The following is a 23,638-nucleotide window of genomic DNA, read 5'->3' as shown; positions in this document are numbered from 1 at the left end:
CCCCAGATCTTCCCGCTATTAATAAGTGCAGCTCTCATATTTGCTGCATACTTGGTTTAATCTGAAACGGCTGTTATCTCCACATAGGAAGTGGCTGGCGGATGTGGTGGGGGGCGGGACTATCGGGCGGGATGGCACAAATACCCACTGGAGGGGCTGATAAGATAAGGGCCCATTCCAGTCCGTTCCGGAATGTTTCCACACCACTCCATCCCCACTCCCTGCCACTTGCACCCCCTCCCGCACCTCCACTGCCCCCCCCCCCCCCCCCCCACTTACCTCACTGTTCTGATACCCCGCCAGGAATGGCAGACCTTACGACGCTGACACGGGGCAAACAGTAATGAGCACCTCTGTCTATCGATCTCTTTTGCTCAGCACCGCCGGTTTCAGCGTCTCTGACTACATCCGCAAATTCACGGTAAGAATCTGACCGGGCGGTAAAAAAAAAAGCGTGTTGTGTTCATTTAGAACGGGGACTCATTTAAATCCACAGCACCCACGTGTCAAAACAAACAAGAACAAACAAGGTTAAATGTCAGACTCCAGGCGACGTTCCAGCACGTGTTCGAGATTATGATTATTGGGGCTCGTATTATGCGGTGCGTTGGATTATTTTAAAAAACTGCGTCATGCTTTTCTTGTTGGATCATAGACGGTTTAACATATCCTTGGCGAGTGGCATTATCACTGAGCAGCTGATGTGTGTCCACACACTTTGAATCTGATGGGTGTATAAATGATTTTCTCACTTACCCTGTATTGGCTGTTCTTAGTTCATCTCTTGTCAAAACAGGGACAGAGAACCTTCCGTAACATGTGGTACCCATCACCTATGTAGACACTGACTGGTCTGCTGGCTTACATATGCGTATGGTGATTTAAGAATACACAATATGGAAATCCCTTTGAAAATGTTGGAACATCTTGTCAAAGGGAACTAATTATTGTTTAATGCAGCCGAGTTATTGATTTATAATTATTGTTAATTTTTGCCATGTCTCTGGTCTGTCTGCTGTTACTGGCCCACTGGGGACAGGTCTTTTTAAATCAAAGAGTTCTACATGTGAATTAGCACAATACAAGTATCTCATTAACAGGCCTGGCTTGTTGTGTAACTAATAGTCTGTGAATGGGTGCATGGTAAGTGGGCATGAGTGCAAAATTCTCCGAATCTGTGTATATAACTAATGTGCTGCACTGGTCGACATTAAAGGGAGAGACGTGTTTGTGTCTTATGTTGTCCACCCTGTCTTATATCATCAAGTTCTCTCTTTCCAAATTCATGTTTTTTTCACCACTAGCTTGGTTCTGAGAAGGTGGGGGGGAGGGGAATAAGACCACCAGGCTTGAGAGGAATAGATTCATCCGTCCATGAGGCTTATCAGACCAGCAAAGGACGCTGGAAGTCCTGTTTTTGATGGAAGGTTAATAGGATGACACTGGCTGTTTGTTTATGTGTGTCGGTATGTTCATGCGCACGGCCCGTCGCCTCACAGGTAGCACCACAGAAGTTCATTAATACAGTCGTATCTGCAGCTCAGCAGGTGAGTCAGTCACCAGTGGGCAAGAATATCATCATTTTCACACCCTCATCTCCCCGCGTCTCTGGACTTTTTTTCGATTTCGCAGTGCATGTGAAACTAGGGCTTGAATCTGGTTGCTATGTCACCAGGCTTGGGCTTAGACAAAGCGTGACATTAGCACAGGCAATTACATCAAATAGTATGGCTGCGTATTGTTTTGTAATGCAACTTCACAAGAAGCTGCCCTCCGGACAAGTGGGCTATGTCACCCGCCACACGCTATAATGTCTGCCACGGCCCCCCGGCCCATCGTAATCCCCCTCGGATCTGAGGAAGCAGTGCATCCCCATACCTTGGGGCTGAGAGGTGCTTGAGATGAACCTCAAGGGTCATGGGCCTGGCAAATCGTAAATGCGGTCTCTCCAAGAGCAAACGAGAGCTGCAAGCGCTCACAAACTGCTAGAGATCACTTTCTAACTGGCAGTCTTTTTGAAACTCTGCCATTGGTACAGAATGTTCTGTCCTTTGGTACTAAGAAATAATTCGGTATGTGTTCTATGGGGCATTATGTTCATGGAAACAAGCAGCAGCTATGATGACAGACTAGGAGGGGTCCTATTTTTTCCCTCCCAGGATTGTCCTTGCCGGAGCCTGAAGTCAACAGTGCTGAACTGAGCAAACAAGCCTTAAGAAAACAAAAATGGTTATGCAAAAAAGTGTCTACTTTGCTCAAAAACAAACAAGCACACAAATCCCTAAAACCAACAAGCAGCTGCTGTCTCCTCCCGGGCCGTGAGTGTGTTTGCGATACATGTGGAGTTTGCAGTTTCCATCCCAAGTTTGCGATACATTCTGAAGGTTGTAAGCCTGGACTAACAGCCCATTTGCGCTGAAATTTATGTAAATGAATCACTGTGACAGAACTGAATCTCATCGTTCTTGGAGGCTTTGGAGATCACAGCACGTCGGACCTCTGTGTCGATTCAGTCAAACGGTCCTTTGCATTAATTTACATCACAGTCTTTGCAGACTGCCTGGAGATTTCTGAAACGCTCCTCCAATTTCCTCTGTTAAAAAGTCACTGATATCCTGAACCATTTCAGTTGCCTGACATCTCCTCTGGGGCACCTATAGCCATTCCACGAAATCGTTAAATTTGACCACTAACTCGATGAATTAGTCAATGGAATTAGTGAAATAACTGGATGAAGTTTTGAGTAGTATGGTATACTAGTTGTCAAGTAAAAAAATACATGGGTACGTTGGATGGTTGCTGCAAATACTGGGGTGACTTTAGGAGAGGTTTTGAAACGGCTAAGCTGACACACTTTGACAGACATAAAATCATAGGTTTACATCAGCAGGAAGAGCATTTAAGTATTATCTTCTTTGACTGCCGTACTTTTTTCGCAGTGCGGTACATCATAACAGTGGAATATATGGTGTGTTATAAATAATGAGTATATAAGCCAATTATCAAACAATAATAAAGCCAGGGGTGTAGGAACTGGGGGAGACACGTCCCCCCAGTATTTAATTTGGCTTTATTCATTCCCCCAATAAACGGACTGTTGTACTTAAATTATTAAGTTGTGTCCCCTAATCACAAACTCATATGCCATTGAATAATAACAAAACTGTGGAAAGTTATATTGTTAGCAAGGGATCGTCATGGAGCTGAATTTGCTGATGTCGTCTTTTTGGGAGGACTCACTGACACTGGAGTTCTCACAAGCTGACTATATATTATGCCTTTTCTGTATTTCAGGGTTTCTTATGCAGATTGAGTCATTCCCAGATTTTACCTTAAACCTCCGATGCACTCTGTCAGTCTCTGTATGTCCTGAACATCTAAAATGAAACACACTTTATGTAACAGTTGATTTTATATAACCGCGACTTGTCGCTATTATGCCAACACTGCGAGTTTAGAGAACCTGGGGGAGCTCGACGATGACATCACTCTGATGACTCAGAGGTGGAGGGGTGATTACCGATGGGTCATTTTCTGGCCTGTGTTCACTCAACCCACACCCCTCCCCCAGATAAGCCCCCAGAGAGCGGGCTGGGGAGGGCAGCTCTATCCAATGGCAGTAGATTCGAGGACCTGGAACAAAGTCATTTCTCTCCTGAAGGGGCCACCAGCTAGACACAGCCATCCAGGATCATGTCCAACTCTGGGCTCGGGTGCGATGCTATGTGTTTGGGTCAGCATTCACGGTAGCTCATATTCCCAGGAGCTTTGTGGTCATTAAATTTTACCATTTGTAATATAGCGGCATTTATAAATTTTATGTTTAGTGCAAAAAATGTCTGTGGAGGAAACAATGCAGAACAAGAATTGTGACGTGTCGCTTCCTTCACGGTTGGGTCCTTTAGTAGAGTAAACTGCCTTGACGTGCTTAGTGTGGGACCCAGAGGCTGACGGTTACGGGCAGTAATCCGGCTCTCAGCACCACCCTCTGCTGCATGAAATTGTCAGATACGGAGGGGGCTTCAATCCACCACAAGGTGAGGGGTGTTTCCTCCACGGAGCAGTTTCTGCAGTTCGCTCCCCTGGCCATCCCTTGACTTGGGATACTTCTCAGTGCGATTTTAAGCCTAAATGACAGACGACGGACAGACGGGCAGCTCATGGAAGCCATGTGGCTTCGCCCCTTTACCTGGCAGGCAACGCAGATACCAGAGATTTATTGTCGAAGCATCTCTGTTGCGTAAGACAGCTGTTTGGTGCTGGAGTTTGGAGTGGGGGGGTGGGGGGGCGGCAGTGACACTCGCTGGCCTCATTTCATGTTTGGCCAGGAGGTCTGTGTCCCACTATATTAAGGTTGCGGCTAACATGCCATCTGATGAACATAGCAAAACATGAGGCCAGTGTTTTTGCCAGTGGGCTGGAAGGTGGTTTGTCTCTATCTATCGCATCTTACAGAATCTTCATTGCCAACAGATTAAGAGCATTTTCTTGAATTCCATGCCCTTCCTTTTCAAAAAGACCTCAAAACCTGCTGTGAAGCTAGTCAGGTGAAAGCAAGGACCCCATCTAGAGACCAACCCTAGTCTTTTGAACAGGCATCCGATTAGGACGACTAATCAGAGGGCTGGGAGAGCGAGGGGGGCCCTTAAAGGTAAGGCCAACAAGATATCGGCCATTTTGTATTCCCTACAGATAATCATATTACCGGGTCAGCCAATGTCAAAGGAAGAGGCCCCCATGTTATGGTGGGGGCAGAGTCCCAGGGGACACAGCACCAGCTCCATGAAATGCAACAGCTGTGGGGGCCTTTGACATTTTTTTCACCCCCCTGGCCCACCCTCTGGCCCAAAAAAGGTGCGTACTTCAGACCAGCAAGATGAGAAACAGCGGACTGACAGGGTCAGCGACTAAAGCGATCACCTTTTCCTCTCGTACGACACGTCTTTCTCTGCCCTGGCAGGTGGCGGTGGCTTTCCAAAGATCATTCCCGGCGTGTCGGTCGGTCATCGCCATCTTCCAAACCAAATTTAAATATTTCTGTGACATCAATGTAGCTGTGGGACTGGCTGCTGGTGGGGAGGGGGGGGCGGGAGGTGGAGGCAGAGAGCAACAAGTGGACCGATAGCATATCCTGGCTGAGGTGTTTATTTAAGTGGTGTCATGTTCCTGGTACGTAGAGACAACAGGATCCGACGAACACTGCGAGTGGGAAAAACAGACATACTTCAGGCTCCTGGGGAGACAGACGCAGCTAAAATAGGAAGCTACTGACGGTGTGGATGGACTGAGGCGAGATTAAGGCAGGTCTTTCCTCCGTCGGGTCTTCTCCCTCCAAACTGTGTCATCTGTGAATACTGTGAGCACCTGGAACGATGAGTAAGCAGGCAACTCTGGCCAACTGCATTGCCAAGATGTACGAGGGGGGCAGGCTGGACAACGGTGGGAAGGCCGGGCCGGTTCCGGGAGCCAAGAAGCCTGCCAACACCTTGCTAAGCAGCCTGAGTGGCGTGGAGGTCAAGCTGAACCTGCTGGAGGCAAAGGTGGAGCAGATCTCCGACAGCCAGGCAGAGGTGCTGAAGAGACTGGACTTGGTGTGCCGGGGAATTGGGAGCCTGGAGAGGGAGGTGGTCCGACTGGGGCAGGAGAAGGAGGTGGTGGCGGCCCGGAGGTGCCAGGCAGGCATTCTAGACGAGGTCAGGACACTGTGCGGTGACACTGTATCGCTGCTCCAGAGCCTCCAGCAAGAGAACCGACATCAGCGGGAGAAGATGGAGGGAATCGGACGTTCTGTCTCCACCGCCGACAAAGTGCTGGCGTACCTGGCCGACATCTTCCGGAGCTCTCGGATCGTGGATTTCATCCTGAGGGGCTCCGTGCCTCAGACGGGGGCCGCAGAGGAGGTCAGTGGATCCAGACCAGAAAAACTGGCGTGCTAACTTGCTACCAGCCCGACACTGGTGGTGATGCCCGGGACAGAGGGGCTGGTTCGTGGAGCTATAACTGTCGTCGGTTCACTAAGCGAAGCCAGGCATTACGGCAGGCTCTGCTGGGTGTTGATCCCCTTACTGTCGGCATCCGCGAACGAGCCGCACTGAAGTTCCACTTCTAATGAGTCACAGCATGTTTTCAAGACTAGTTTCGTGTTACAATGATTAAGTGAATGTGCCGCGTGAACAATTAGCGGATGTGAGTTCAGCGGGGACTGCTGGCAGAGTGCTAATAACGCTTCATCAGATCTGATGTGATTCAGTCTGCTTTTTGTCCTGGACATTTCGAGAAAGACTTCCATAAAAGAATTCCTTGAAAAAGGACTTGTCAGTAATCATTAGTCCTTGTAGGAAAGTATGGCCTCACTTGGAAAGACAGAAACAGTATGGGCTTCTTTTACAACTGGCAGTTTCTTTAATTGATGTAAATTTGTTTAATTATTAGGCCTTTGATGATCTTGCCCAGTTACTTGGGGAAATCTGACAGAATGTTGAACTCCATTAGTGAGCTTACACTTAAAATTGTAAAGCAACTTAGTATCATTGTCACAAAGAGCATATGCCACTAAAATCACTAATCTATGCCGAGGGAATATACTCTATATATATATATCGCTGAAGTATAAGATGAATTACAAGCTCCGCCTTTATAATTGACAGATCTGCTGTTGTGTTGACAAGCATGGTGCAAGACACACTAATGTGTAATAAATACCATAATTACATGGGTCCTAGTGAAACGTTCCTTGGGATCAGATTACGGAGATTTTAACTAAAGGTGGTTGAATGCAAAGGGGTCTTCATCATTCAGCTTTTGATTTTTCTCCCCTCTAACATCTGAAAAAGGATCCATTTAATTGGCTAGTAGCTGGTCCCGAATCCAGAGAGACTTGCTGATTTTAATACTGTAAAGTGTGTAGATTTATGCTACCTGTATCAAAAGAGGCCTTTTCATCCGCATTAACATACAAGCTCTGTAATTACCCAAGCTGCCAAGACATTTTTTCGTCAACCTCACACTATTATAAATGTTCTGCCGCATGAAATGTTGTGATTACATGTCACTTTTTAAGCCACTTCCATGTCACGCTCTGCCGCAGAAATGTAGAGGTCAGGTCACGCTCCGGCGGTCTGAGAAATTGGTGTCATTCGTCCTCGTCCGGTACGCCTGTAACTATCTCTGTTTCTTGGCAGAAGAAGGACAAATCGGACGACAAAAGCGTAAAGCCTAAATTCTCTTTCTGCGATAAAGGGACCCAGGTCGGGCCAGACACTGGGAGATCCCCAGAAAGTGAGTCTGTACATTGTCTGTTTCCTCTCTGTCTGATGACAATCGGCTTGGTCGCACAAATGGAAATGTACCGTTAGCGCTAATCTGCTGGTAATTCTAACACAAATACCTTAGCAATAGCTTTCCAGTGGTGCTTTTACGTATGCAATAAACTGCCCGCCTCTTGATCCCACTGCAGAAATCATATTAGTGGCAAAATCTTGCATGTGAAAGAGGCTACATTTAATTAAAGTGATAGTGGCCTTCAGTATCCTATTCGCTCATTTTAGAAAGGGCTTAATCCTTTACAGGATACCAGTATCTGACAGGTTTCTTTTTCCATGTTTTGCTATGTTTACTTAAATGTGGAGCTATTGTTTTGATCCCTGCCACATTCTTCCAGATGCCACCCAGACTCCTAGCGATGCAGCAGAGATTAGGAATACCATGGATATCTCTACTCCTGGCCAGAGCCGGCCCCTGGAGTCACACCCATCTGCCGCTGCCCGACCGGACCAGCAGAGCGGCGATGTAAGTGCAAAGGTGCCCAGGAGGCCGAAGGAGGTCACCCACAAGAGCAGAGAGCCTACGCGAACTCAGACCTTTGCCAAGGATGCTCTTGAGGATGTAGAAAGCCTAGAGGAACTTGGCAGAGATGTTCTGGAGAAGGTCGACGAGGTGGAAGGGGTTTGCGTGGGTGCAGAGGCCAGGTTGGCAGAAAGCGAAGCCCAGGAGACGAAGCCCACAGAGCTGAAGAGGTATGAGCACAGCGCACGACATTTTCTCCTATAGCATTCCAGAAAGATCACATGTAGGTGCACCATTTCTCCAGATGCACGCACACACATTCTCTGCAGTGTCCCTTTTAACCTCACGAGTGCCACACACCATTAGTCAGGAGAGTCAATTCCACATACCCATGCTATGGGCGTCACACATGCGCACCCTGTAAAAGCGACGGCTCGCAACACCCTCCGCTTCTTCATTTCACTCCCCAACTGCCGGTCATTCCGAGTGCCATCCACGGGCGCGAGGTCAAGGCAGGCAGGCGTTCCGGAAAGCCAGACACGTGGGCCGTCCTTCCTGACGTGAAAGGAGGCAGAATGTGGGTTGGTCGTGGGTGGGGGGGTAGCAGAATGGGCTAGCCACGTCAACCAGCTGCCTTTTTATTCTCAAAATGAAAGGCGCTCAATTGCGTGCCGGCTTTCATGAGGAAACACGCAGCGGATGCGGCGAATGCGCGGTCCGGGGGCACGGCGAAATTACACGGGGCTGATCATTTGCCTCCATCGCCGTGATTGTGCCCCTTGTCGCACTCCAGATGAATTGACAAAAAAACAGGGACACACTGCAGCCATGGGGACAGAAACTTAACCCCTCGCAGACTCGCCTTTGGATACCGTGGAAGGAGGGGAACATAAAGCAGAAAGGTGGGGTGCTGGGCAGGGACTCATTTATCTTTAGATTTAAGTCACTCAAGCAAAACTACTTAAATAAACATATTTAGAAATTAAAATGAGCAGACGGATGAGCGTATTGGGATGTGAGCTGTGTAAGACACTCTGGATTATGGCATCTGCTCAGAAATCACATGATGTTTACATGTTTTCCACATGGTCATGCGAGTCAGCTGTGGGTGATCCAGCCCCCACAATCCTAACGTGCAGTCAGGGGCTTCCCCAGTGCCCTGTGTCTGTGTATGACATCATGTTTAGGGCGCCCTATAATAGTAATAATAATAATAATAATTTTAAAAAATAATTAAAATAACAATATTAACAATATTAATAATACAAAAGGGGCAGCAGTTAGCACTGTTAATTCAGGACCAGGGACTGAGTTTGGCTCTGGACCCCTGTGACCCTGCATAGGACAAATGGGAATAGGAAATGGATGGATGGATGGATGGATGGATGATCCCCAGTCAGCAAAACGTTCTGAGGGACCCCCTCTTCCCTGGGCCACTGGCATGATGAATGCTGACTAACTGGGCCTTGTGGTTGGGAAGGTTGATAATGCATGGTAGCGATTATTCTGCAGATGTTTGTTTACTATTTTGTCTTTTTTTCCTGTAATTTGTATGCGCTGCACAGGAATGATGGGATCATTTTCCGGAGTTCGCTGTCTCTGTTGCAACGCTAACGTTCGTTGTGCCCTTTATCATTAGCGAGGCTGGCCGGGATGTCACTGGCGTAGGCGACCAGGAGGTGCCAGTCCCAGAGCTGGTGGTGGCTGCTGAGTGCAGGGATCTGTCCTCAGCCCCATCCCAGGGGCAACAGCACACGGCCCAGAGCCCTGCAGCCACATCTGCGAGCCCCGCGGAGGAGCTCGCCGTCTCGGAAATGCCAGAAGCCAGTGGGGGCAGCACCGGGCCGGGAAGTCGGTTGGATCTGGAGGCGGAGCCCAAGCCAGAGGTCATCCCGCAACCTTCCCAGGCTGACCAGGCCCCCCCAGCCCCCGCTGTCACCAAGCTGACGCAGCCAGATGTACCACAGAAGAATCTTGAGGTCTCGAGCACCAGGCAGTTGAGCCCAGCGACGGGCGCTGTGAAGAGGAAGATTCCAGAATCACATCTTATCATTGGCAAGTTAAACGCCCATTTTTTTCTGCGAAACTTCGCCAGCCATCGCTGTTAATTTAGGTTGGGGTCCGTATCCATAGCAACGAGCACGGCAACGGCCAGCCGGATCAATTGTTCTGTCATGTTCCATTTTCAGACGACTGCCCCCCCCAGCCGGCCCCGTTCGAGCACCGCATCGTCAGCGCCAAGCAGGTGCCCATGGGCACCTATTATGCCGTCAAGTCCAACGAAGTCTTGGGAGGGTGAGTGTAATCGGCCCCCCTGCCAGGATCATCATTAATCACATCAGTGGCAGAGTGGGAGTCTCGGAAGAGCGTGCCTGTAATGGAGCCTCTTACTTCACGGTAATAACCAACTCGCCCGCCTGTTTTTAAGGCAGGGAGGTCAGCGCACAGCGGGGACAGGCGGACATGTAGCTGGGGTAAATTCACACGTAAGAAAGTACGGCCAGCCCCCAAACTCGGGAAGAGCGAGCACTTTCACAAACTCATCTACCTACCGCAGATCATTTTCACACGGAAATTTGATAACACTGGTGCCCATTTCCCTCTCCTGGATGATTTAGCTTTTCATCTCGGATCTGCAGCGGCAGGCGAAGAAGGAATCTGCCCCTTTTACTCATTCTTTTCTCGTTTTCTCTGGTTTTTCCATTCAATATTTTCAGTAACACTAATATTATTTTTTTTTACTTTGCTGTTTTAAATGTGTTATTGAATGTCTTGTTATGAAATGAAATATGAATATAAATATCTTTACGAATATACAGCATAAGAGTATATGCGCAAATGCATATATACACTGCACTACACGGTATTTGCTTTCCTAGAGCCAAAACAGCACGGTTATCTGGAGTCCCCTCCATGCTCCATGGTAACCTTCCATACAGAATCCCTGTTTCCCATTTTGGCCTGTAACTCCGTATTTTGGGCACTTTTGACATCTTGGAAGAGGGGAATTGCAGCATCTGTAATTTCGCCCTTGAAATCCTGACTGCAGTTTTCTCCGGGAATCTGAAGTGGTCCTAAAAGCACACATTGTGTGGGAGGAGGGGCATGCCGGACCACAGTCGCTCCCCCGTGGCCCCCCCCCACCCGCTGCCTCGCCGCTTTGATAAGGCCGGCTCTTATTTTTAGCCCCCGAGTGCTGCCCATCAGAATTGCCTCTCCGCTCTCTGTTCAGTTACATTGGCCGGCAGAGCTGGTGCAGATCACGGCAGGCCGGCGGTGCTGCTGGTATCCTGATATGCCGCGATTAGATCGGCGGGGGGGTTAAAGAGAAACACAGACTGCATGCCCTGCACGCAGTGCATGGCAACATGTTTTGGTGTGTACCCCCCTAGCGAGACACCATTGCAGTGACTCCCTGGGAGGAAGTGGCCGGCTCGCGGGCTGTTTAATGCGGACCGCGGTTATTTTTACACTGCACTAAGCCTTTCCGCTGTTTGTTTGCTTCTGGTGTTCACTCCGCCGAGCCGTACTCCCTGTGCCTTTTAAAGCGGTATGATAAAAAAGCCTGCAATCGGGGAGGTGCTCTGAACTGTCCATCACGTGTGGGGCTGATGAGGAGCCAGGGAGACCTGCCTGGTACAGTCTGGACGGGGGCCAAATTGCAGGAGTGCAGTGTAGCCGGAAAAGGCCCGGCATGGCACGCTGATCCAAGCAAGGCATTTATATTTAATTCATTTAAGAGATGCTTTTATCCAAAACAATATACACTAGAGAAAGCAGGACCAGACAGTACCCAAAAAATTTGCAGGTTAAGGGCCTCGCTCGAGGACCCAATGGCAAAATTGCTCAGCTGCTGCTGGGATTTGAACCTGCAACATTCTAATCACAGGCACAGCATCCTAACCCCCAGAGCAACACTGAAGCCATGAGAGGCGTGAACGGGAACTAGAGTTCATTGAAAGACTTAGAAATATGGCTTCCCTATTCTCTAGCAATCGCTGCACTGTGGTTAGTTATAGTTACCATGGTTATAGTTACCATAGTGTGTCCAGTAGGAAAGGACCTTAGAGATGAGTAAACATTCTGTGTTGTTTTGTCTGACGGGCCGCTGTGTAGCTCGGCGGGAACGTGGCAACATGTCTGGAAGGTAGCAGGTTTGAATGCTGTAGAATTCAGAGCAATGGTGCCCTTGAGCAAGACCTTTAACTCCAAGTGCTCCAGCGGTGCCGAACCCTAGCTGACACCCCCTCATCATGCTTGCCCCCCCCCACCCACCCCACATGTGTCCGCAGGGGCCGGTTTGGCCAGGTCCACAAGTGCGCCGAGCTCTCGTCGGGCCTGACGTTGGCAGCCAAGATTATAAAAGTAAAGGGCATGAAGAACAGGGTGAGTGTGCACACTGCGTCTGTCCATCTGTTCCTGTGAACGTGATTTACGAGCCGCCGATGGCAACCCCCCCCCCCATACTGACACATTCTCGCTGCTGACAGACAGGTGTTCCCTCTCTCCGTCCACCCCCTCAGTCCCTCTTTGTCCTAAAGTCTTCAACTACCTTAACTATTTACTTCACTTCACCTATTTATTTCACGACTATTTACTCACCCCCAACCCCCTCACGGTTGAGTTACCAGGGACAACCAGACATGAGTATGATAACACTTACACCGATTCTTCATCTGCTTCAGGCTGTAGTCTCATCAGCGTCCAAGTGGAAGATAATTTTGGCATCGCAAAAGCCCTGAATTTAGCGTTTCAAAAGCAGGTTTTTTCACCGGGTGGACCGTGGTTGTGAAATCAGTCTCTTTTACCATAAATCTCCCCTCTTTCTATACACACACAAACACAAACGCACGCAGCTCCCCACCCCTGCACCTGTTGCGCGCTAACACTCTGGGAGACGCATTTCTGCGATGCCTGCGAGACGGCAGACGCCTAATGCACAGCAGCAGGGAGCGATGCGATACGTGCTTCATGGTAAGCCCTTTGTTCGGGACATAGCTCGTCGCGCCCGCTGCGTTTTCCCACGTCGACGCTGTGAGTCTTCCCAGAATTAATGGTGCCTGTCGTGCAAAGCAGTATAAAGTTACGGAATCAAAGACACGGCTTCTGGCGTGACTGTTTTACGAATCCGGATCACTTCATGGAGTCGTGAGTGACTTTGGGTGGAAAACACAACCCTTAAAAATACTGCAGTATCCCTGCAGCCTGCATAGTCTGTAAAAAGAAGATGTAAAATGCTAACTCATCGGATTTAAGTGCCAATTTTTCCTTCAGGATTCATTTGCAGCTTATTAAATAAAACATTACTTTCATTTTGCACTTTATTTGTATTTTGGTTGGCATCATATGCAAAAGATTAACATTACGTCTATTGTGACTATGTATGTTCTATGCAAAATTTCTTCTATTGCCCATAAAGTTAAAGATTTCGTTCCAAAGTAATGAAAAGTTTAGGCCGTGTGCATGTGTGCCTTAAGAAGACAATTAACCTCAATTACCTAAGTGAGCATGTTCAGACTAATGAATTAATACATCTTATACTGCAAAGCTGTACGATATGCAATCAACCTGTAGAGTAAAAAAAAAAACAACATTAACTAAATCTCGAGCACTGAGAGGGATTTTCGGCACCTGCTGTGTACCTTGTTTTTCGAGTGACTCGAATGCTCACACCCCCATCCTCTATCCTTGCATAACACAGGATGAAGTGAAGAATGAAATCGGGGTTATGAACCAGCTGAATCATGTCAACCTGATCCAGCTCTACGACGCATTCGAGTCCCGAACCAATCTGACACTCATCATGGAGTAGTGAGTCTTCCTCTGGAGTGACGGGCGCCTCCGGCAAAAAAAAATGTAGTCACAGCATTTCTACATCAGATCACGCTCTCTTTATTTTAACAAAGACGTCGAGTTACGTTAGCTGCCGTTTCATTGATTGACCATACGAGCCTTTGGTCATGTGTTGCAATTAAACCAGATTGGGGATGTAAAATGAAACATCGCAGGAAACAGCATTTAGATGTACTTGTTTTGTTTTTTTTTCCCTACACTGTGTTTTCTTATGAATGATCTCATTGGAGCTCTCTTCTCCCCGGAACGTGCATTGTCCCACTCCGCTTTCTGATTGGACGTGCACCACACACGGCCACCCACGTTTGCCACAAACAAACAGTGCGGTACATAATCGCTGGCATGCTTTTAGCAGCGCTTTTATAGGCGACTGGGCCATCCTTTGTCATGCTAAATATGCAACATGCGGGGCGCAGTTAAGTGTTTTACCGCAGCAGGGTAATTTCGGCCCCGGCGATACACAAAAGAACACCTCTTCTGAAAATTGCCACTCTAACAGCACTTGGCATTGGCCTCATTATTTCCTGGGGATGCGGGATGTTTTGCCGTGGGATATTATGACAAATAAGAGACTGTACCTCTCACATGCCAACAGCAGGTGGCACAGTAGTTAAGGAACTAGATTTGCATACTCAAATTACAGGTGTAAGCTTCAGTTGCCTTATTAAAAAATCAAGTGCAGCTTATGATATTTAATTCTTCCATTGCGGCATTCGAGTATTTTGCTCGAGTACTAAATCAAAACCTCCCCTGAGAGTTTCTGAAGCACTACTTTACCTGAGAGAATCATATAATCTATTTATAATTTCGTATATTACTCTGTGAGTGACTTGGTACTGGATTGATGGTTTGGAATATGGATATCTTCCTATCAGTATTGCTTCTTGTGGTCCTGACCATGTGATCTGCTTTCGGCTGGGGTGTTTCACAGTGTGGAAGGTGGTGAGCTGTTTGATCGCATCGTCGATGAGAATTACCAGCTGACGGAGCTGGACGCCATCGTGTTTACCCGGCAGATCTGCGAGGGCGTGCAGTACCTTCATCAGCAGTACATCCTCCACTTAGACCTCAAGGTACAGCAATCTCCACCACCGCAAACCACCCATTGGCCGTCCTCCTTTATTACATTAAGACACAGCCTTAAATTCTCCCAGTTTTCCCAGGGCTTGTTTATTTTTTCCCCTACAGCCGGAAAACATTTTGTGTGTGACCGCCACAGGCAATCAGATAAAGATCATTGACTTCGGACTCGCCAGAAAGTAAGTGGCCTGTATTCACATTCCTTCTGAGGAAGAGTTATGGTGACCAGCAGCGGTGTTTACCACCAGTCAAACCAAGTAGTTGCATGGGGCCCCTGATAGTTGTGGGCCCTCTGTTGGACACAAATAGTCATTACAATTGGGGGGGCAGGAATGACACACCTGGCCCTGATGGTGACGCTCACAATGCACTTGTACTATCAGTGGCTGCCCCGGTGTTCTGTCCCCGACTTTATTTGCGTCCCCCGCAGCCGACTCTCTCTCCAGGTGTGTGAAGGTTAATCGGCAGGCAGAGTCTGTTCCCGTTGCCAGGTCTGGGGATAATTTTAGCCTGTTGTCACATTAACCCTTCAGCTACCGTGAGCAGGATTCCAGGATCGTGCTCGGCTCTTCAAGGGCTGTTCACCAGGTCTGAAGTCAGCAGCCATGAAAAACAAAACACACCATGCACTGTGGCGGTTATTTTTTTCCCAGTAAACAGGAATTGTTTTGCCAGGCAAATGGCCATTTTTGAGTCTTCTGTGAAATGTTTTTGTAGGTTTTTAGAAAGGAACAAGTAACAGACTATGTACTTCACCACTATGCCTGATCACCATTATACCCAGCATGCCTTGCTCCAAATTCCTTATGACGGGGCCTGAAGTTCTCTGTGGCAAAGTTACTCTTATTTTGTATCTATTACAGATCCTTTTCAGATCCAACAGCAACACTGTGGGCTGAGACCTTGTTCTATTTTCATATTTCTGAACTGCCTGACAAAGGTCAACATCCTCCCCCACCGAGACAGACTTCTCCTCAGGCCTGTCTTCGTATAACATCTTGCAAACGTTTGCTTTCTCAGGTACCGGCCAAGGGAGAAGCTCAAGGTTAACTTCGGCACACCAGAATTCCTGGCCCCTGAAGTGGTCAATTACGATTTTGTCTCCTTTCCCACAGACATGTGGAGTGTAGGAGTCATCACGTACATGCTGTGAGTAACACAACACCTCTTATGTCGCTCGCTGTAACAGCTACATGGCAACCGGCTTCTGAATGTTAAATGGCATATTTAGAAAGTTACTATGTAGAAAAAGTTTTAACTCTTTACATAAGTGCCTTTAAAGGTTAATCATCAAAATGACAAGACTTATTGGCACATTTCTGTTTCTTTTTAATCATAAGACTATTTCAAATGGCATGGTAGTTCAGTAAACAAAACAGGTCACATGACCTCAGTTTAAAACAAAGCATCCCAGCTGAAGCTGCCTCATTCCTGTGAGAGGTGGTTCAGCCTTAGAGCTGGTATAACATTGCAGTGTCCTGACAGGCCACATCGTTTGCAGCTTTCTGCAGACAAGACATTGCTTTGAGCTACCACAGAGACAGAGTACATGCAGAGCGTCATCCGGGGAGACAGAATATGTGTAGAGCATCGTCCGGGGAGACAGAATGTGTGTAGAGCGTCATCCGGGGAGACAGAATGTGTGCAGAGCGTCGTCCGGGGAGACAGAATGTGTGCAGAGCGTCGTCCGGGGAGACAGAATGTGTGCAGAGCGTCGTCCGGGGAGACAGAATGTGTGCAGAGCGTCGTCCGGGGAGACAGAATGTGTGCAGAGCGTCGTCCGGGGAGACAGAATGTGTGCAGAGCGTCGTCCGGGGACACAGAATGTGTGCAGAGCGTCGTCCGGGGAGACAGAATGTGTGCAGAGCGTCGTCCGGGGACACAGAATGTGTGCAGAGCGTCGTCCGGGGAGACAGAATGTGTGCAGAGCGTCGTCCGGGGACACAGAATGTGTGTAGAGCGTCGTCCGGGGAGACAGAATGTGTGCAGAGCGTCGTCCGGGGAGATAGAATGTGTGTAGAGCGTCGTCCGGGGAGACAGAATGTGTGCAGAGCGTCGTCCGGGGAGACAGAATGTGTGTAGGGCGTCGTCCGGGGAGACAGAATGTGTGTAGGGCGTCGTCCGGGGAGACAGAATGTGTGTAGGGTGTCGCTCAGGGAGACAGAATGTGTGTAGGGCGTCGTCCGGGGAGACAGAATGTGTGTAGAGTGTCGCTCAGGGAGACAGAATGTGTGTAGCGTGTCGTCCGGGGAGACAGAATGTGGGTAGAGCGTCGCTCAGGGAGACAGAATGTGGGTAAAGCGGTAGAGCGTCACCTGGGGAAATGGAATGTGGGTAGAGCGTTTCTCAGGGAGATGCATCCAGTACTTTGCCTGTGGAAAAATAATGTTTTCATGTCTTCCCTTCATTGTCTCTTTTTCCTACCAGCTAGTTAAAGTCAACTGTGCACCTGCTATTAAACTCATCCATTTCATTTCGGCTAAGCTTGCGTGTCTGTTTCATTCCCAGAGGGGGTGATACTCCCACGTTTTTATCGATATTGTCCATCGCTGTAAGTGGGTGGGTCTGGATCAGGGCAGCCTTGTTGAATGGCATGTCACCGGGTCCCTCCCGAACCACAGTGAGGATGAGGCTTAATGAGAAAGACCGGCACCTCCTGTCACCGCCTGTGTCCCCAAGCGCCTGTCAGTGCTAACCACATACCCCGGAGTGCTGAAAAAAGGGAGTCATTTGGCAGTGGATACCGCAAACAGGGTGAAAATTCTTCTGTCGAGGTATCCAGGCCAAGGTGGGAAGAACTGTGGACAGCTGGGACAGATACATAGTTAGATTAACTTGGAGTAAGAAAAAAAAAAGTATTACTTAGTAGGTGAAGTGTAGAGAGCCATAGATGGACAGGGAAGGATGATGGACGATGAGGCTTTCAATGTTTGACCACATTCCCGTCCCCTGCAGCCTCAGTGGCCTGTCCCCGTTCCTTGGGGACAATGACACAGAGACCATGAACAACATTCTACACTCCAACTGGGACTTTGACGCTGATGCTTTCGAGAACATCTCAGAGGAGGCCAAAGATTTCATTTTTAGACTGCTGATCCCTGAAAAATGGTAAATGCACATCTGCATTCCGTACAGCATCACACACAAAATGTGTTCTGTGCTAATCTGATTGTTCTAATTAACAGAGATGCTATCAAGTGTAAGATTAATTTTGAGAGATATATTTAAGATGAAACTAATAAGAATGATAACGATAATAAATTTAGCTGCAGGCAGCAACAATGGGTGCCTAGCATACCAAGCATAGTGACCTGTCAGTCATTTTAAGATCTGATATAGCATCATCACATGGTCCATTGCAGTCATATTTTCTGTGCTGAGTGTTAGCTTTACACCATGACAGGCTGCCAGATTTATCAAACCCTGAGCTATTTAATATCCCACCTTGAGAACTGAAATCTGATTGGCTCTGATCTGGCTACATTGCTGCAATGTTCTGTCAAATCTTCCACCAACTGGTTTTATAGTTCAGGGGTGAGAAATTAGCTACTTTTTGGATCAGAATGGCATTTACCATGAGATCTGGTGTGTTGGCGCTTGGGTATGTCGTTTGTAAGTGTAATAAGTTCCATGGCAATGAGAATTTGAGTGAATAAATCACATTGAAATGTACTTTGTTTCAATATTTCTGGATCGCGTCCCTCTACACCGCTGTAGAATTTATGCGTACCCTCAAGGAATTACATTTTCTTTGCAAACGCTGTAAATATTTTAGAATCCTGTGGAATTCACTGACAGTAGCATCTGCTAAAAAATAAAAAAAGAAATGCACGAGACACCAATCAGACTAGCCGGTAGGAGAGACTCAACTGGCTAAGCTACGGCAGAATTCTGATTCAGTTATTTCCAGAAAGCATTAAATCAACTTTCCACTTTCAGAGAAGAAGAAAGCTCTGCCAGAGAGACGCGGAAGCCTTTGTGGTTCATGTCCCGGATTATCGTGAGAAATTGCAGCAGATCAAAGGGCAGACCTTAGGGGATGACTTGTTAGATATGTGGCTGTCTCCTGTGTAGTTTTGTCATTTGTAAGTGCCACTGGGAGAGTGGGTCCATTCAATAGGATTGTGTAGTATTGTACGATGAGTCAGTGCTGCTTGGGATGGCAGATGTGTGCCCCCACCCCCGTAACTAACCCATCGAGAGGCTGCTGTTGTGTGATGCCAGAATCAACGTAAGCAAGTCTCCCGTTTTTTTTCCTACCTTCTCCGTGGGTTGCAAACATTTGTCTAATAGCATGCAATTCACAGCTGGAGGGGGTGGGATCGGTGACGTATGGGGGCTGTCGCTGAAGACATTGTTTGGATGCGTCCTGTGTGAGTCAGACGCAGTGGGCCAGCCCACCCATGCCCGGATATCGCACTGGGGTGTTGATGTCAGAATCAGAGAAAGGAATGTGCGAATGACTTGCATACCCTGTTTTTAAGCTCTGGCAGGGGAGACAAGGGGGGTTGTGATGAATTTCTATTCTAAAATCCAAAGAGAACATCGTCAGTCCCTTACAATTACCGGTGTCTGAAACCATTGTCGATTTTTTTCCAATCCTATGCAGTATGTAGGCCATAAAGATCATATCAATTGAGTATAAATCTGTGGCATTGATCGCGAACACCATACAGCAAACCCCCAACTTTATTTTTCACATTCTACTCCGAACTAATTGATTCTGTTAGATTACAAATGGTACTCCACTCAAGGGGCAATAAAATGCAATTTTTGTTCACAAATGATTCAGATAAACCATGGTACTCATCTGGTTTTCACTGTTTCAATGAACAAATAGCAACTGACTTGAATATCAGACCTCTCCTGAAACTGGTCATTAGGCGTCGTGCGTAAATCGGAATCATCTATCTCAGGGGTGGCCAGTCTTACTCGCAAAGGGCCGGTGTGTACGCAGGTTTTTGGGATAACCTTTAGATCAGCTATTCAAACCCAGGTGTGAGGACTTTTCAGTCAATCAGTCCTCTAATTAATAATCTAATTAAGGAGTTGTAGCAAAATTCTGCATACATGACGGCCCTTTCTGGATAAGATTGGCCACCCCTGATCTAAGGGATCTCCAAGGGTTGAGACCAGGAGTAGTGGCCAAGGCTAAAGATCTAGCCTCCTCCCAAATTTTATATCCTTAATGTTACAGATTTTATTTGTCCAGTTCTGGACCAAAGGACCTGCTATCTGTATTACACAAAAAGGGTAGCATGTGGCTCAGTGGGCTAAGCTTCTGTATCTGCCATCGGCCCATTTGATAGGTCCATCCTTCCTGGGCAGAACAGTCACATCTATGGGAGCTTGAGAAAGGCCCTTAACCCCCAGCTCCCTGGGTGCCTCTATGGGTGGTTGCCCTTCACAGCCAGCTTGCTCTCACCTACATAGAGCAAGTTGGGGGAGGCATAAAGAGAATTTCCCCACAGGGACCAATAAAAGTATTATTTATCGCTGATATCAAAAATGTCACATCTTTTCCTACACCTTTTGGAAAGTTTATATCCCATTCTTTCTAATCTCTACTGTCTCTTTCGCTTTTTACATTGCGAATAATGTTTGAATAATGCAGAATAACGTTACCGAGTTACTCGAATAACAATCATGCGTGTGGTCGGCAGGCTTCCATGTCTCCTGATCATTAGTAGTCCTCATGCAGTAAATATCAAAACTCGCAACGTCCTATTTTTTCCCGCAGCTGGAAGTGTGACCGACCCGCTAAGATGCGATCTGACAGCACGCGTAACAGCGCATTAATATAGATTTGAGTGCTAACGTTCCACCCCCGTGTGCCCCCCCCCCCTTCCCGACACAGTGGGCGCCTCAGTGCCTCAGGCTGCATGAAGCACAGTTGGCTGAACAACCTGGAGGAGAAGGCGAGGATGAAGAGGGTCCGCCTGAAATCCCACCTCTACCTACAGCGCTACCTGGCCGCTCACCGGCAGTGGAAGGTGAGGCTGGCCACCCCCGAGGCCTGTGTGTTATACATACTTACCGAGATCCTGGAGCAGAGATCATGAGTTTGGCGTTTGGGTTAAGATAAGACAGAATGTTGCTGGTCCCAGTGAGGAGAAATGTCTTTGTACGGTAGTACAGAAAGAATAAATACAACTAATATATACATAATATGTGTGCTATTTTGTCTATTCGTATATTCATAATCAATAGATTAAGTGGTTGAAACAACCAAGCTAATGTTTTAATTAAGCTGTTCCTGATCATGAGGAAAGCACCTGTGTGTGAATGCTAATCATTTTAGGGGGAAAGATGTGGTGTATATAGGACATAGATTTGGGGGCAGCGTTTATCCTTTCTATAAATATGTGCTTAATATAATGCGTGACAGAATTGCCCTCCCTCGGCAAGCGTCGTAAATAAAAGTAAATATCATTAGCTAAATGAAACGAACGATTCCAATGTTTCTTTCCCCCCCAGAAACATTTCTACGCAGTTGCTGCTGCCAATCGGCTTAAGAGGATGTACAGCCTTCGGTCTACGAATCCGGCATAGTGCCCCCACCCACTTCCTGCCCGCCCGCCCGCCGTACGGATCAACACAAACCACAAGACAGACATTGTACTTTTTCCCAAGTTTACAACCTTACTACAATTTTTGATGTCAAATAGTAAATAACAGGCTATTTTCAACTCACCATTGCACAGTATAATCGAGCACACTGCAATTTTTCTCCCATACGGGGTTTTTTTGTGCATTGATATTTAATTTCAAGTGTGTTATTTAAATGAATTTTTAACGCTTCGTGCTGCCGTGAATTGAGTCATACCCTGATGTTAATTTTTTTTTTTGCCATTTTGCACAGGTATGTATGTTTTCATAGAGATGGAATTCATTTTGATAGATCTATGATATTTATGACACAGTAGTGTTTGTAACAGAGGAATTCATTGCAATTGCCGCTAACAAGGACACTGTTAGGTTTAAATTTGCATTCAGAATAGCATGGGTCTCCCTCTCGTTCCTTCTGTGAAGGTCGCTTTAACCCACCTTGGAGCAACTCCATTACAGTGTGTCCCTTTTACAGATTGATATGAGATGCTGTGCTTTTATGTGGGAAATTTCTGACCAGTCCTCTAGCAAAGCAAGCGGTTAATCAGAATTCTGAAGTTTTATTTCAGGGTGGGGGACTGCATGTCGATTTGTGTTCGCAGCTAGAAATGGTCTACCTGCAGCGATTACCTGGAGAGAGATGTCAGAACGGCACTACAGCACCACAGACACAAATACTCCACTGCTAGGCACCATGGAATTTCACACCTTTAGTAGGACTTACTTCTGTTAGGTAGGTCTAGCTGGGATCACCTATATAAAGAGATGAGAATTTCTAAAGATATGGGCTATTGCAAGGAGAAAATATTTTTAAGTGCAATATTAAGGAAACTAGGAAACTCAGTCCTAAATAAAACATGTTTAATGTTTATTGCAGATAATAATGCAATTACATGATTTTCTTTTTTTCTGGGGGTGGTACGGTACATAAACATATGCATTAGCGTTCACAGAAAATCATCCCACTCTTACTCTCCAGGACATTGAAGCCGAATGTCATCGTGACCTGTAGGTGACAATCCTAACGTAATGCTAAGTTCTTCTGAAAATATTTCACGGTATATTTCACGCAAAATACACCATATCAACAAAAAAATATTGGGACACCTGGCCATTACACCTACATTTTATGACATTCCATTCTAAATCCATAGGCACCAATATGGAGTTGGTTCCCCCTTTGCAGCTATAACAGCTGCCACTCTACTGGGAAGGATTTCCACAAGATTTTGTAGTGTGTTTCTGGAAATTTTTGTCCATTTTTCCAGAAGAGCATTTATGAGGTCAGGCATTTATTTTGGAAATGAAGGCCTGGCTCATAATCATTCATTCTAGTTCATCCCAAAGGTGTTTGATGGGGTTGAGGTCAGGGCTCTGTGTGGGCCAGTCAAGTTCTTCCACACCAAACTTATCCAACCATGTCTTTAAGGACCTTGCTTTGTGTACTGGGGCACAGTCATGCTAGAACAGAAAAGAGCCCAACAGTTCCCACAAAGTTGGAAGCACAGAATTGTCCAGAATGTCTTGGTATGCTGAAGCATTAAGAGTTCCCTTCACTGGAACTAAGGGGCAAACCAAACCCCAGATAAACAACCCCATACCATTATCCTTCCTATACCAAACTTTACAGCTGGCACAATGCAGTCAAAGGCAGGTAACGTTCTCCTGGCATCTGCCAAACCCAGACTCGCCCATCAGACAAGCATTACTTGTCACTCCACAGAACATGTTTTCACTGCTCCAGAGTCCAGTGGCAGTGTGCTTTATAACACTCCATCCTATGCTTGACACTGCACTTGGTGATGTGAGGCTTGCATGCAGCAGTTCGGCCATGAAAGCCCATTCCGTGAAGCTCCCAGCACACCCCAGAGTTTTTGTGCTGGGGTTAATGCCAGAAGAAGTATGGAACTTATTGAGTCAACCGAGCGTTGGTGACTTTTACGCACTATTGCCTCGACACTCTGCGACCCAGCTTTGTTACTGTACATGGTCTGCCACTTTGTGGCTACATTTCTGTTGTTATTGCAAAGTGGAAGCATTTAGGAACATCAATTACAGTTCACTGTGGAATATCTAGCAAGGAAATAATTATGAACTGACTTATTGCGAAGGCGGCGTTCTATGGCCCAATCTTTCACAACTGTCTGTAAGCCTGACTGCATGCTTAGGTGCTTGATTTTATACACCTGTGGCTATGGGTTTGAAGGACCTGAATTCAGTGATTGAGGCGAGTCCTACTCCTTTTGTCCATATAATGCAGCTGGGTCATGTGATCACCATTCCCAGCATATTACTCACACACCTGCCTAGC

At 47.1% G+C, this 23,638-nt stretch overlaps 1 protein-coding gene across 5 annotated transcripts; it reads left to right on the top strand.

The window, feature by feature from the left end:
* The first annotated feature begins 279 nt into the window (after positions 1-279).
* mylk3 (myosin light chain kinase 3) lies at positions 280-22,198 on the top strand. Of its 5 annotated transcripts, XM_023819210.2 has the most exons (14): positions 280-421; positions 5,733-5,900; positions 7,182-7,278; positions 7,661-8,015; positions 9,425-9,840; positions 9,975-10,080; positions 12,078-12,171; positions 13,487-13,596; positions 14,570-14,711; positions 14,827-14,897; positions 15,739-15,867; positions 17,674-17,826; positions 20,576-20,711; positions 21,196-22,198. In XM_023819210.2, exons 1-14 carry the CDS (start codon positions 344-346, stop codon positions 21,268-21,270), a joined length of 2,130 nt encoding a protein of 709 aa, XP_023674978.2. In that variant the 5' UTR covers positions 280-343; the 3' UTR covers positions 21,271-22,198. The 5 variants fall into 5 exon arrangements, with proteins under 5 accessions (XP_023674978.2, XP_023674985.2, XP_023674993.2 ...); XM_023819217.2 differs by lacking the exon at positions 5,733-5,900; XM_023819225.2 differs by lacking the exon at positions 5,733-5,900 and having other exon boundaries at positions 286-421; positions 7,185-7,278.
* Positions 22,199-23,638: the final 1,440 nt, after the last annotated feature.

Source organism: Paramormyrops kingsleyae, chromosome 11, assembly GCF_048594095.1.
Source record: "Paramormyrops kingsleyae isolate MSU_618 chromosome 11, PKINGS_0.4, whole genome shotgun sequence".
Taxonomy (NCBI): Eukaryota; Metazoa; Chordata; class Actinopteri; order Osteoglossiformes; family Mormyridae; genus Paramormyrops; species Paramormyrops kingsleyae.
This window is presented reverse-complemented; position numbering and strand designations above follow the sequence as displayed.